The sequence below is a fragment of the Eriocheir sinensis genome, unplaced genomic scaffold, assembly GCF_024679095.1.
Source record: "Eriocheir sinensis breed Jianghai 21 unplaced genomic scaffold, ASM2467909v1 Scaffold243, whole genome shotgun sequence".
Taxonomy (NCBI): Eukaryota; Metazoa; Arthropoda; class Malacostraca; order Decapoda; family Varunidae; genus Eriocheir; species Eriocheir sinensis.
Window position 1 is genome coordinate 217,701 of NW_026111547.1, and position 14,645 is coordinate 232,345.

At 42.3% G+C, this 14,645-nt stretch overlaps 1 protein-coding gene across 1 annotated transcript in view; it reads left to right on the top strand.

Moving 5' to 3' along the window:
- LOC126991122 (secretin receptor-like) overlaps nt 1-14,335 on the top strand; it is a 50,271-nt gene extending 35,936 nt beyond the window's left edge. The window contains exon 11 of the mRNA XM_050849874.1: nt 11,028-14,335. Within this exon, the coding sequence (XP_050705831.1) occupies nt 11,028-11,417 (390 nt within the window). The 3' untranslated portion in view covers nt 11,418-14,335. The remainder of the gene's footprint in view (nt 1-11,027) is intronic.
- Nucleotides 14,336-14,645: the final 310 nt, after the last annotated feature.

A 14,645-nucleotide genomic window follows, 5' to 3' on the forward strand; every position in this document is an offset into this window, starting at 1 on the left:
AATAAAACTACACACAGATAGGTTGAGGGAGGAGAGCAGAGAATGAAAGAAAAAGAAATATGGGAAATAAGATAAAAGCCGAGTGTCCACAGAACCCCGAGGCTGGTGTTTTTGTGTCATGCAGGAGCCGCGTTAAATCAAAGTATCGCTGCCGCGCCACGCCGTCACAGTGATGTCAGCCGCTGCGTCAAAGCCCATCATTTTTACGGGGCATTGACTTCTCGGAGCGTTTAATGTAGAGTGATTTTCCTCTGATCTCGGGTTCGAAAGAGTTTATGAAAATAATTAAAATCTCATGCATTATCTCATTTTTTTAAGGGTTCTCTCAGTTTGTACGGTGAATTGCTTTCTCGTTTAATTGATAACATTGATCAAATTTAGAAATACACTGAACTGACTTCTCTCCTGTGAAAAAAAAATGATAAATGTCCATTTGTCTATTGCAAAAAAAAAAAAAAAAAGTAATGAACGCATTCGGGCAATTTTCACAAATGATTCACACTAATAAAAATAATAAGAGTAAAAGTCAAAAGTAACGGTGAAACATTTCCCAAAAACTACAAATTTAATGTCGCGATATATACGGAAAAATCGGGCAATACCTTCAATGATTTCCCGCTTGAATAATTTGCTAAACACACCTGCAGACATATGCACTGAAAGTAAAAAAGAGAACAGTGAAACCCCAACGAAAACAGATGGGTCAGGGCAACAGATGACCCCAAAAAATACCTGTCAACTTTTACTCCCTTTGAAAAATATATGGAGAGCAGACCAGGCGGGGAGGCGCGGGGGGAGGGAAGGAAGGGAAAGCTATTGTTGTGCTGTAAATTTGAACGCTGTGCTCCTCCTCCTCCTCCTCCTCCTCCTCCTCCTCCTCTTCTTCCTCCTCTTCTTCCTCCTTCCCTCTCTTCTTTTATTTTCCCTATTCCCTTCTTCTTGTATATATTTTTCCCTTCACCTCCCCTTCTCGCCATCTGTATTTTCCATTCTCTCTCTCTCTCTCTCTCTCTCTCTCTCTCTCTCTCTCTCTCTCTCTCTCTCTCTCTCTCTCTCTCTCTCTCTCTCTCTCTCTCTCTCTCTCTCTCTCTCTCTCTCTCTCTCTCTCTCTCTCTCTCTCTCTCTCTCTCTCTCTCTCTCTCTCTCTCTCTCTCTCTCTCTCTCTCTCTCTCTCTCTCTCTCTCACGTTGAACATTTGTGCGTGCGAGTAAACATTGCAAAAGTCAATTTAAATATATCTGTCACCTACAGACCTCCCGGGCAATCACTCGATGACGACCTTGAAATGTACAGCGTCTTAAGGCAGTCACTTAATAACAACGACTCACTGATATTAGGAGACTTTAACCTCCCCCATATCGACTGGGTGACACTGTCGGGTACAGAAGGCGAGTCACATAGAATGATCGAATTTCTAGAAGAAAATTATCTAAGCCAAATGGTTTCTGAGCCAACTCCACAAAATAATATACTCGACCTTGTTATAACGACCCAAGATAACCTAGTCAGTAATGTCACGGTAGGAGAACACCTCGGTTCTTGCGATCATAAATTAGTGCGCGTCGACATTAGAGCTCAATCATCAGTGGCTGAAAATAAAGTAAAGGTGCCCAATTTCAAAAGAGCTAACTTCGTAGAAATCCGACAAAAACTAACAGAAATAAAACTATCAGATGACGGCAACGTAGAGGAAGCCTGGCTAAGCTTTAAAAATCACTAACTCACTCAGCAGAACACATTCGTCCCCTTGTGTGAGAAGCGAGTTAACACTAATAAAAGCCCACCGTGGTTTAATAGGGAAATTAAACAGTCAGTCAATGAGAGAAAATTGTTTTACAGGTTAAAGAAAGAACAAAGCACGCCCGAAAACATTAGACTTTATAATGATGCCAGGCGACGAGTAAAAAGACTAGTAGGTCAGGCAAAGCGTAGATATGAAGAAAATATTGCAGCCAACTGTAAAAATAATCCGAAATCTTTCTTCAGTTACATAAACAACAGAAAGGCGATCAAAAGGGGTATTGGACCTTTAACAAACAGCGACGGTGCACTAGTGACTGACAGCCAACACTTTGCAAACCTCTTAAACAACTACTTTTTCTCGGTGTTTAATACTAACAGTCTTCCTCTCGCTACCACCAACACCAGTACTATTGTAAATCTCGAGCATGCATTGCCTAATTTTGAAATAACAACCGATGAAGTCCTTAAAGCTCTCCATTCACTTAAAACAAATAAAAGTCCCGGACCCGACAAAGTATATCCTATACTGCTTCAAGAAACAAAGAGCGAAATACTCTCCTCCCTCACTACCGTATTCAATATGTCCTTGCGACAAGGCATCGTCCCTTCGGATTGGAAAAAGGCTAACGTGACACCGATTTTTAAGAAAGGAGACAAAAAAATACCAGGTAACTACCGACCCATTAGTCTAACTTCAATTGTAGGTAAGCTACTCGAGAGCATAATTAGAGACAAAATTGTGAGCTACCTCGAAAGCCACTCATTAATTGGGGATTCACAACATGGCTTCCGTAACAAAAGATCCTGCCTGTCAAACCTACTGACCTTTTATAACGATCTCTTCTCAATTTATGACGTAACCAAATCAGTGGACGTAGTCTATCTTGATTTCCAGAAAGCGTTTGATAAAGTCCCACATCATAAATTACTTTATAAATTAAAGCAAACAGGCATTGACGGTCAAGTAAACCAATGGATCGCGAATTGGTTGAGCAACAGACAACAAAGAGTTGTGATTGACGGATTTAACTCAGAGTGGGCGCCGGTCACTAGTGGCGTCCCTCTGGGCTCGGTTCTTGGCCCAGTGCTCTTCATTATTTACATCAACGACGTGGATGTTGGACTCAATAATCGCATTAGTAAATTTGCAGACGACACAGAGATTGGTAACTCGGTTCTCACTGACGAAGACAGGCAAAGTCTCCAAGAGGATTTGCACAAAATTTCAGCTTGGTCGGATAAATGGGAGATGCCCTTTAACATAGACAAGTGCCAGGCCCTTCAAGTTGGATCAAAAAATAAGAAGTTCGATTACGAAATACGCGGCGTTAAACTCACAAGCGTTCACTGCGTTAAGGACCTGGGGATTAAAATCGCGTCTAACCTCAAATTCTCACATCAATGCATCGATGCAGCAAATAAAGCGAACAGAATGTTGGGCTTCATTAAAAGAAACTTTTTATTCAAGAATAAAGATGTAATACTTCCGCTCTACAATAGTTTAGTCAGACCCCACTTGGAATATGCGGTACAGTTTTGGTCTCCCCACCATGCAAAGGACATTGCTGAACTAGAAGGTGTTCAGCGTCGGGCAACGAAAATGATCCCTTCCTTGCGCAACAAATCCTACGAAGAAAGGCTTTCCACCCTTAACATGTTCTCTCTTGAGAAACGTCGCCTCCGAGGAAAACTGATCGAATGTTTTAAAATACTTAATGGTTTCACGAATGTAGACAGAACAAAATTTCTTATGATCGATGACACTTTGCGAACGAGGAACAATGGCACAAAACTCAAATGTAAACAAGTAAATTCAGACTGCACCAAATTTTTCTTCACCAACGTTGTAGTGCGAGAATGGAATAAGCTCCCACCATCAGTGGTCCAGTGTAACACGATTGACTCCTTTAAAAACAAGCTCGACCGTCACTCCCTTGAACTTAATATTAACTAGAGTAGAAAAGCAACGTTTTGGAGCCATCTGATTAATGTAAAATCACTTAGGTTTAAGGACAGACCACCTAGTCTGGACCATGGGGTCTGTGTGGTCTGATTTTCTACGTAAATCTATGTCTATGTAAATCTCTCTCTCTCTCTCTCTCTCTCTCTCTCTCTCTCTCTCTCTCTCTCTCTCTCTCTCTCTCTCTCTCTCTCTCTCTCTCTCTCTCTCTCTCTCTCTCTCTCTCTCCTCAGTCACTCACTCACTCACTCACTTATTCTCCCCCCCCCACACACACACAACCCTCCCTCCCCCACACCTAATAGGAAAATACCAATCATAGCAGGGAAATATTGACCTCCCATTGAACCTGAGAAACCGAATCCCGAGCCTCGTATTAATAAACCTTCGAGGCAGGAAATGAAAGACGTGAACGCCTGTATTTTTATGACCCTCAAATCCTGTTTCCCTCCCTCGTTTTCCCTCCTACTTTATTTTGCCTTTTATGAATTCTGGAGCATATTTTTAGGTTTGGCATTTCTCTGACTTCTAATATCCAAACATTAATTTCAGACTTTTGGGGGATATTTGATTTTTGTGTGACCCTTTCTTGACTTTATTTGTAAGACCAGACTTAGAAAGAAAGACAGATTACTTTAAAACTTAAAAAAATACGCTGTTTAGACTTTACAGGCGACTAAAAAAGTAGCTGACGCGTCTCGATAATAATTAACCCGGTAGCAGCGACGGGGCAAATTTGTGGCCTTACCGTGTACCAGCGACGGGCCATATTTTTGCCATGATATACAGTGAACCCCCCAAAATAGATGATGCATAAACTGATCACAAATGCGTTGATATATATTATGAAATGGTTTGCGTGAGTGATGATTTTTTCTCATTTTTCTCGCTTAGAGGGAAGAGCCTTTAAGAAACATGATCCCCGCAGCTACCGGGTTAAAACCACTTCCCCATTTGAACTTTAATGATGATAATAATGATGATAATAATGATGATAATAATGATGATATATATAATAATACTGCGCTTGACAGATGAAAACGGAAACGGAACTCCTTCAGAAATGATGAGGGACGGGAGCTATTCTGTCGCGCACTCACTTCCTGTCTTCCTCCTCCTCTTCTTCCTCCTCGACCTCCTCCTCCTTCTTCTCCTTCTACTCTTACCCCTTCTTCTCATTCGTCTCCTCTTTCTCCTCCGCGTTCTTTTTTTCTATTTTCTATTTTTCTCCTACTTTTCAGTCTAATCTTTCTCCACTTCCTCCTCCTTCCTCCTCTCCTCATTCTCCTTCTCTTCTTTCTCTCCTCCATCTTTCCCTCGTTTTACTCTATCTCCTCCTCCTCCTCCTCCTCTTCCGTGTTCTTTTCACATTTCTGTCTACGCCTTTGCCTTTCCCAATCTTCTTTTTCTCGTTTTCTTCCTTGTCATTGTTCCTTATAATTCTTCCTTTTCACAACCTTGTTTATGTCCTCTGATTGCTTTCCTTTGTTTTCTTTTCTTCGTGACCTTCTAGCACCTCCTCCTCTTCCTCCTCCTCCTCCTCCTCCTCCGATACAACATTCCTTCGATTTCATTTTCCAAATTTGAGAGAGAGAGAGAGAGAGAGAGAGAGCATTGCACACTTCAAAGTTACCTGTCACACACACCTGCTTCACCCTTGTTACCGCTAATACCTTCCCTCCGTCTCCCCACACCTCCCACCATCCCTTCCCCTCCCCCCCCTAAGCTGTACCCCCTCATCCTCCTCCTCCCATTTTGCTGCCAGGCGCTCATTATTTATCCCAGTCCCTTTGTCTCTCTCTCTCTCTCTCTCTCTCTCTCTCTCTCTCTCTCTCTCTCTCTCTCTCTCTCTCTCTCTCTCTCTCTCTCTCTCTCTCTCTCTCTCTCAACCCTATATTCGTAAAGCGTTTTAATATCGCTTCGAGGTCTTAAAACACGGTCGAGTCGGAGTCACCAAAGGTATTAGACTTTGATTGCGAAAACACTAAAGCAGAACCTGAAGGAAATTGTACCGAAATGGATAAGAGCGACTAATATAGAGCTGATAACGTGTGTGTGTGTGTGTGTGTGTGTGTGTGTGTGTGTGTGTGCGCAGGGTACGCCTGTGTTCTCGTTATGACAGTTTCTTCCTATTTACAGAATATATCAAGTTACCCCTTAATATACCCTCTCAGTCCATTTTCTTTGCTTCTCTCTCTCTCTCTCTCTCTCTCTCTCTCTCTCTCTCTCTCTCTCTCTCTCTCTCTCTCTCTCTCTCTCTCTCTCTCTCTCTCTCTCTCTCTCTCTCCCAATTATCACTTTCTTATCTTTTTATCCACTCCTCTTCGTTTATCTCCTTTTCCTCTCTTGTTTTCTCTCCTACCCCTTTCATCAATTTCCTAGTTTCTCCTTTCCTCTTCTCTCCTCTACCTTCTGTTTCCTTTTCTCTTCAACTCACCTCACTGTCTTCACTTTCCTTTCTATCTCACTTTCTCCCCAACTCACCATCGGCACTTTTTTCTCCTCCTCTCCTCTCGTTTCCTCTCCCTTCAATCTCTCTTTCCCTTCCCTTCCATTATTCAGTAACGCGTCACATTCCCCTTCGCTTCGTTAAATTCATTCCTCTCTATCTCTGTTCCCTGTTTTATTCATGCTTTTCCCTCCTCACCTTCATTTGTGTTGTCCTTGCTTGCCTTACGCCTGTCAACTCGTGTCTCTCTCTGGAGCGTCACTCTGTTTGTCTTTTCCGGTCTGTCTGTCTCTCTCTCAGTGGTGTTATGTCAGCGTGTTGGTTCTCTAAGTCCGGTGTTTGTTTTTGTCTCTCTCGTATGATTCCTTCTTTATTTCTTTGGCTTCCTTTTTTGCTTCTTATATGTATGTCTGTGTCTGTTAGTGTGTAAGTGATTCAGAGTCTGTATTTTGTGTACTCGTATATTGGTATGTCTGATTGTTATATGGAGTGTCGTTGTATATATGTCTACTTGTCTGTGTCTCTCTGTTTTTCTGCCTGTCTCTCTCTCTCTCTCTGCCTTTCTCTATCTTTTCCTGTGTCTTCTTTACTTTTTCTATGTCTTTTCTCTACCTTTTCCTATATATTATCTATCATTTCCTATCTCTCTCTCTAACTGTCTGTGTCTACGTTTGCTTGTGTGTTTGTATCTATCTATATAACTATCACACACACACACACACACACACACACACACACACTCTCAATGCCGCAACATGCTCAGCTGATCTTTCTTGAATCCTTCCCAGATCCCTCAGTGTTGTCGTCCATAGGATCAACCACGTCCTTCCTCTCCCTCGTCATCCTCTTCTCTCCTTCCTTCCTTCCCTTCCTCTCTGCACCTTCTGTCTTCATTTTCCTCCCCTTCGTTTTCCTTTTTTTTTTCTTTCCTTCCTTCGCTTCTTTCAACACTCAATCTTCATCCTTCTTGTTTCCTCCTTTCTTCTCTTCTTTACAACTTGTAGATTAATTTTTCTTCCACTTGTTTTTTCTTTTTTTTGCTTCTTTCGGTTCATTTCCTTCCCTCCTTCGTCTTCTTTTCTTCCTTCCCTTCTATCTTCATTCTTCCTACTTCGTTTTTTTTTGTTTATTTATTTCCTTCTCACAAATTTATGTCGTTATCTTTCTCTTTTCTTCATTATTTTCCTTTCTCATTTTACTACCTTTTATCTTCATCTTCCTCCATTGCGTTTTTTTTTGTTTTTCTTTCATTCCTTCGCTTCAACTTTCCATGTAACTCATTCTTATCGCTCTTCTCCATCCCTCCCTTTCCTTCCATTCTCCCTTCTTCTCTACATCTTTCTTTATCTCCATTTTCATCCTCTTCGTTTTTCTATTATTTTCTGTCATTTTCCTTTTTTTTTACAGCAGAGGAAACAGCTCAAGGGCAAAAAGAAAGGAAACAATAATGAAAAAAAGCCCGCTACTCGCTGCTCCTATGGAAAAGAGTTCATAGGAGTGGTCGAAAGATAGAACAATTTCGGGAGGAGAATTGGGGGGAAATATCTTCGGGAGGAAAAAAAAAAATTGCTTCATCTCTCTCAACTATCAACCCATTTTCTCTTTTTCTCCATCATTACCTTTCCTTCGGCGTTCCTTTCCATCTTCTCTGCATCTTCCTTTTATTTTCGTTTCCTTCCTTTCGTTTCTTATCTTATTTTCTTTCCTTCTTTCGCTCCCTCCTCCTCTCTTTTTCCTTCTTTCCTCCTTCCTCTACATCTTCATTCTACTTTCTGATTTCTTCCTCTTTGTTTTATGTATTTTATCTTTCCTTCTTTCGTTTTCTCGATCAACCTTATCGCTTGACAATCCTCTTCCTCGTCATCCATTTCTTTATTATTTCCTTTCTTACTCTCCTTTTAACACGTCTTTATCTTACCTTCCTCCAGTTCGTCTTCCTTATCTCTCGACGTTTTTTTCTTTCCTTACCCACACCGTCATAACTTATTTTCCCTCATTCTTTGTCTTCCCTTTTCCTCTATTCTCCTCCTGTTCTTTCCTCCCGCGTCCTCTGATCATTTGTACCCCCCTTTCTCCTCCCTCTCTTCCGTTCTCCCTCTTCTTCTTATCCTTTGTATCTCCCTTTCTTCTCCTCTTCCTTTCTCCCTCTTCTTCTTATCCTTTGTATCTCCGTTTTTTCTCCTCTTCCTTTCTCCCTCGTCTTCTCATCCTTTGTAGCTCCCTTCCTCCTCCTCCCCTTCCTCGGCCATCGCTCCTTCCCATTCAGCGCCTTATAATGTAACTTAATTTCCGCCTCCTTTTAGTTAATGCACCTACTTTGGGCTTTTTCTTACTGTAATTAATCTTGCCTCTCCATTCTCCTTCCTTCCTTCCTTCCTCATTCATTCCTTGCTTATCTCGTTCCATATTCCCTCCTTTCTATATCCGTTAAAGTCCCTTCCTTGCTTTCTTCCTTTCCTCTCTTCCTTCCTTCCTTCCTTCCTTACTTATTCATTCCTTGCTTACCTCGTTCCATATTCCCTCATTTCTATATCCGTTAAAGTCCCTTCCTTCCTTCCTTCCTTCCTTTCTTTCTTCCTTCATTCGTTCGTTCGTTCGTTCCTTCCTTCCTTCCTTCCTTCCTTTCTTTCTTTCTTCCTTCATTCGTTCGTTCGTTCGTTCCTTCCTTCCTTCCTTCCTCATTCATTCCTTGCTTACCTCCTTCCCCTTTTCCTTCTTTCTATTTCCATTTAAGTCTCTTCCTTCCTTCCTTCCTTTCTTACAGCCTTTTCTATTACCTCTATCCGTCGTTGTTACTGTAGTGCGTTTTTTTTTTTTTTAGTAGAATAGAATAGTAGAGTTTGTAGTCTCAGAAATTGTATTGTGAAGTCGGTATTTGCGCAGTATACAAGTTACGTTTTGTGTGTGGGAGTGTGTGTGTTTGAGAGAGAGAGAGAGAGAGAGAGAGACCAAGAGAGAGAGACCCAGAGCGATAGAGAGAGATAATACGCCCATAAAAGAAGAGGGTGCTAACAAGGGCAGGAAGAGAACGGGACTAAAAGGCTCGAAGGGGAGACTATGGGAGGCGGGACAGAGGAGAGAACATAAAAAGGAGAAAGGGGACGAAAATAAAAAAAAGGAGAGGGAGAGAGAGAGAGGGAGGGAGATTTATGGGATAGGAGAGGGAAGCGGAGAAAATAGAAGAGATGGATTTAGTATGTAGAGGCAGTTGTTGATATTGAGGACTTGCCTTTGTTTTTGCTGGTGTTTTCTTGTTGTTTTTGTTGTTTTGTTGTTTTTATACTTGTTTTTCTTGTTTTTGTTCCTTTTGTTCTTATGTTGTTGTTGTTGTTGTTGTTGCTGCTGTTGTTGTTCTTGCTCTTCATCTTTTTCCTGTTTTTTGCTCTTGTGTTTGTTCTTGTTGATGTTCAAGCTTTTGTTCATGTTCTGTATTTTTTTCCTCTTCGTTTTCGTATTTATTTCTTTATTCTCCTTTTATCGCTTTCTCTCAGTCTTTTGCTACTTATTCGTCATCCTCTTTACCCATTTCTCTATCATCTTCTTTCTTTCTTTATCATATTTTTGTCTCTTCTTCCTCCCCTTCGTTCTTCTTATCTCTCCATCCTTTTCCCTTTCCTTCTCCACCCCTTCCTGGCTCCTTTTCCTTCTTCAGTTCCTCTTTTTGCTCTTGTTGTTCTTTTTCTGGTTTTTGTTGTTCTTGTTATTGTTTTTGTTATTATTCTTGTTCACGTTTTTGTTATTTTTCCTCGGTTTCTTTGCCTTCTTTGTCTTCTTCGTCCTCTTCGTCTTCGTCTTCTTCAACATCCATTTTCTTCTTTTATTTTGAGTCCTTCTTCAGCTCCTCATAAAAGCAACATTATTCCTCTATTTCAACACCAAACCTCCTCTCATCTCGTCTCCACTGATTTCCCTTATGACATCGGCCTCACACTAACCCAATCTCATTTTTCCCCTCCTTGTATAGCCCTTCGGTATCAATATCATTCCTTTCCAAGCTTACTTCCTTCCTTTTCACTCGCTCCCGGCCGGCATTATCAGGTACATCCCCCCCTTCCTGCGAGAACCTTTCATTTCCTCCTACCAACTAATAGTCCACTCGTTGCAGAACCGTCGGGGGTCTTCTTCTGTTCTACTTGTCACGGATATTGCTGTTTCTTCCTATTTCAGTCTTAGATGCCTCGGTTCTCTTTCTCCTTGTTTCTCTTGGATGTGTGCTTTCCCCTCTTATTAGGTTCTCTTTTCTTTGATTCTCAGATATTGGTGTATTCCCCTCCTTTTACTTTCCTTATGATTTTATGTTCTTGTTTTCTATTCTTTATTTCTCTACGATGTTTCTGGTTTCTCCTCTTGCACTGTTCTTTTATGAGCTTCTCTTCTCTTTTTTTTTCTCAGATGTTGGTGTTTTCTCCTCCTTTTACTTGCCTTATGATTTTATGTTCCTGTTTTCTCTTCGTTATTTTTCTTAGATGTTTCTGCTTCCTCTTCTTTTACTACTTCTAGCTCTCCCGGTTTTCCTTTTATATTAATTTTCTCTTATATATTTCTGCTTTGTCCTCTTTTACGTCTCTTATATATCCAGTTCTATTTCTATTTCTCTTGTGTATTTCTGCTTTCTCCTTTTTAAGCTTAGATATCCCGGTTTTCTTCTCTTCAATTCTCATAGATTTTCCGACTTTCTTCTTTTCTCCTTCATATATATATATTGGGTTTCTTCTCCTTCACTTCTCTTATCGGCCCTCTCTCTTTGTTCCTCTTCTCCTTAACACCTTGAATTCCACAACGTTCTGGTCTCCTTCTGTGCTCCGACATTCTCCTCATTCAACCCTTCCTCTCCAGACTGTAACACGCACCCCTCCTTCCCGTTGCCCCTCCCAGGTTTCCCTCACAACCAGCCTGGCCGTTGTGGAGCTTCAGCCGACCCCTGACACCATCAACTCCACCACCACGCACCTGCAGGAAGCGGCTGATATATGCGCGCGTGGGATGTCGCCGGATGGAGGAGGAGGAGGAGGAAGAGGAGGAGGAGACAAGGCGTGCGTTCTCCTCTTGCAGCCTCTCTCCCACGTCACCCACGACCTCATAGACATGGACTCCTCCCCTTTGAGGCAACACGCAGGGGATCAAAACTCCGACTCTATGCTTGGGGAGATGCCGCCAATGTCAAGTATACTCTACGATACCCCTGGGGACTCCTGTGAAGGGTCTCCGCTGCTCCCAAACATCTCCACCTCTTCCCACCCCTCCCACACGGAGAGCACCTTCTGAGGCCCATGAGGAGAAGGCGCCAGGCTCCTTCCTCCTAGGCAATGCGTTCTGTGTTGATTTCCCCTTTGTATAATTACTTAATGGAGACGAACTACTGCATGTAACCCTTTGTGTTGTGAGTGTTTCTAGTCGCTTAAGGATATTCGTTTGCAGCGCTGTGTGTTGCTGCGGACTTGTGTGTTGTTTTCCGTGACCTCCAGTACCGTGACCCCAACAGCGACTTGATGGCGTGGCGTTAACTAGATCCGTTTGGTGCGTCTAATGAAAATGAGATTCCCTTCCTGGTCCCGAGGCACCTGATACGTAAGTCACCGAGTGCTTGAGGCGCTTGAGTCTTGATTGATTGGGTGGATCAATATTCAGTGTGTGTCGGGGTTCACCTCCAAACTAGGTCACCTGCACGCCATCTCCGGGACGCCTGAAAAGAAAGTCACAATCATGAGTGTTCGCGGTTTTTCAGTGGTTGGCGGACTGATTGTGTTCGATCAATATCACCCGTGTGTTGGGTCACCATAAAAGTGGATCACCTCAAAAGTGAGCCACCTGTACACTACTTTACCTGATCATTGATTAACTTAGAGGTACATCATCTCGAAGGCGTACAAAATCACCAGAGGATGAGGTCACCTGACGCCAGAGTCACCTTCCATTAACGTCACTTGTGTGTTGTCACCTGATAATTAGATCTCTCGAGAGCTCGGTCGATCAAAGGGAGAGGAACTAATTGTTTTCCTCCTATAATTACAGGTACTCGTGCTCCCATTACCTGCGTCCCATTCTGCCCAGGGCCGTCGTCTTAACAGAGGAAGGTAACCGAGAAAAACACGAGGTAATTAGCTGTTTGGAGCTACGAGGCTTCTGTTTCACTCTCATTATAGATAGATGACAAAAAAGGCGCATTCCGAGACTTAAACTTTCGGGGCAAAAACGACGAGATAAATAAAAAAGATAACAAATGGTTTGAATCTGTACGCAGCTTCTGCTTTCCCGAGGCGTGTTTATGGAAAAGTAAACTTGTAGCGAGGCTCGAACCGTCTGAACAAAAGCACAAACTGTTGGTAGGAAGCCGTGACACTCTGAGCTTTGTGACTAAGGGCCATATTTAGGGCAGGCGGCATCAGCGTACACTTACCTGGGCTATAACGGGCTGGGGCCGACCATCAGGCCCCACCAAGAAAGCCTACCGGTGCCATTGTAAAAATAAAAAATAAAACTTTCCGATGTCCAATTAAGTACGTATATATAACAGGCCTTTCGTGGGAGCTGTGGGCATTTCCATGAGTAGTTTTATAACCCTGATGGTAGTTTGACAAGGCTTCTGCACCATGAACATGAAACAAACACTCATGAGAACCTAATTACTGTTGCTGTGAGCGGCGGAACTGTGAGAACACAAACCTGAAAGTGCTCGCTAATCTGTATAATCCAGTCCACTCACCTGCCCCGCGCCGCCTCACCGCAGTCGCTCGCTGGCACAAATAATCAAACCTAAGTGTAATTATATTTTAATTTAGCAACAATTTGACGCCCCGCACCCAGCCGTGTCGCGCCGTGTGACAAGCAGCGATGCGAGGAGCGGATGACGAGGCGGCGGCGAGGCCCTGCCGTGCTCGCCTCTAATTGCAACTGAACGCGTCCGTAATGAGATTTAATGATAATGAGATGAATAATTGGTCCAGGAGTGGAGTGGCCGCCTTCTGGTTAAATGCGTCTGAGTGACTTTTCTGTCAAGTGAGTAATGACATGAATAGTATGTGATTAGATTTGTTTTTTATTTTACATTCGTGTGCACTGAGAGGGGATATGTGTGCAACTATGTGTGTAGCCGGTGACGGTGACTGTGCCGAGTCGTGCTGCACACTGACTGATGTTTGAAGTGTGAAATGCGTCTGTGCTGATGAAAATAGATGAAAAGCCTTGACTTGCAACATTAACACGTGACAGAAAGAATCAGAATACGCAGTTTATTACGAAAGAATACTTGAATTTTAAGGGAAAGTGACGGTGTAAAAGTTCCAGACATGTTTAGAGTATTAACTGCATTTGTGTTTGCTGAAAATATATAGAAAGCATTGATTCACAACGCCAAAATGTTACTTAAAAAATCAGTTGACGCGTTTAAAGAAGAAAGAAAACTTGAGGTCGAATCAAAAGTGTTGCTGTGTACATATTGTGAATAGTGATGGACATTAGTTAGTGTGCGAAGGTATATCTGAGAATCAAAGAAACAATTGACCCACACTAATATGGGACCGGGGAAATCAATCAACGACTCTATATAAGAATGAAAACCTACAATCAAATACGAGTGTCTGGAAAATGATGGAACACAAAGAAAGAATGGAATTTAATGTTCGATGTTTGATGAATACTTAGCGAGACATTTTTACTTCAGACATTTCATCGTAAGGTGTGTGCGCTGTTCTTCCTTTTATCGTGAAGTACACCAAAGTATATATATTTTGCGCCCTATTTTTTTAGCCTGCAAGCCGAAGTAAAAAAAAGACAAAGAGAAGAAAAACGAGAGCAGCATCGGTTCATCGTATCATAACCGGGAAATATTACAGCAAAAAATACGAGGGAGTTTTTCATGAATATTTACGTTATGTGGTGGTACTGCACTTTGCCGGGATGTAATTACCGTTCGCAGGTATTTTACGAGGTGAGGCGTAAAGAGTGAACAAAAAAACAAAAAAATAACAAGGGAGACTTTGTGGTTTGTATATTTCTTTCTTTCAAAATGAATTACTTTTCGTTTACTTGACTTGTATAACGTTTCTGTGGTGTTTATTATGCTGTTATTCATTATTATTGTTGTTTATTATGATTACGATTAAGGTTATTATTGTTGTTATTTCTGTTGTTATTGTTATCACAGTTTTAAAAAAGGTACAATTATCATAACTATTACAACTACCACTACCACTACAACTACTACTACCACCCCGCGACCTCTACCCCCGCCCCCCCTCCGTTACCTGTTCCGCTTCCCCCCCACACACACACTGTTACCTGCCCCCCCCACACACACACCTGCGCGTCGGTCACCTGGGTCACGTACTAAACCACGTTGAGTCAAATGAAGCAGGATTCGAGGTGAGCGTTAGTGGGTGATCCGCCGACGTCCCTACCTCCCCACTCTCTCCTCCACCCTCTCCATCACCCATACTCCCCCTCCTCTCTCTCCTCCTACTCCGAATGGTTCAGTTTTGCGCATATCATATCATT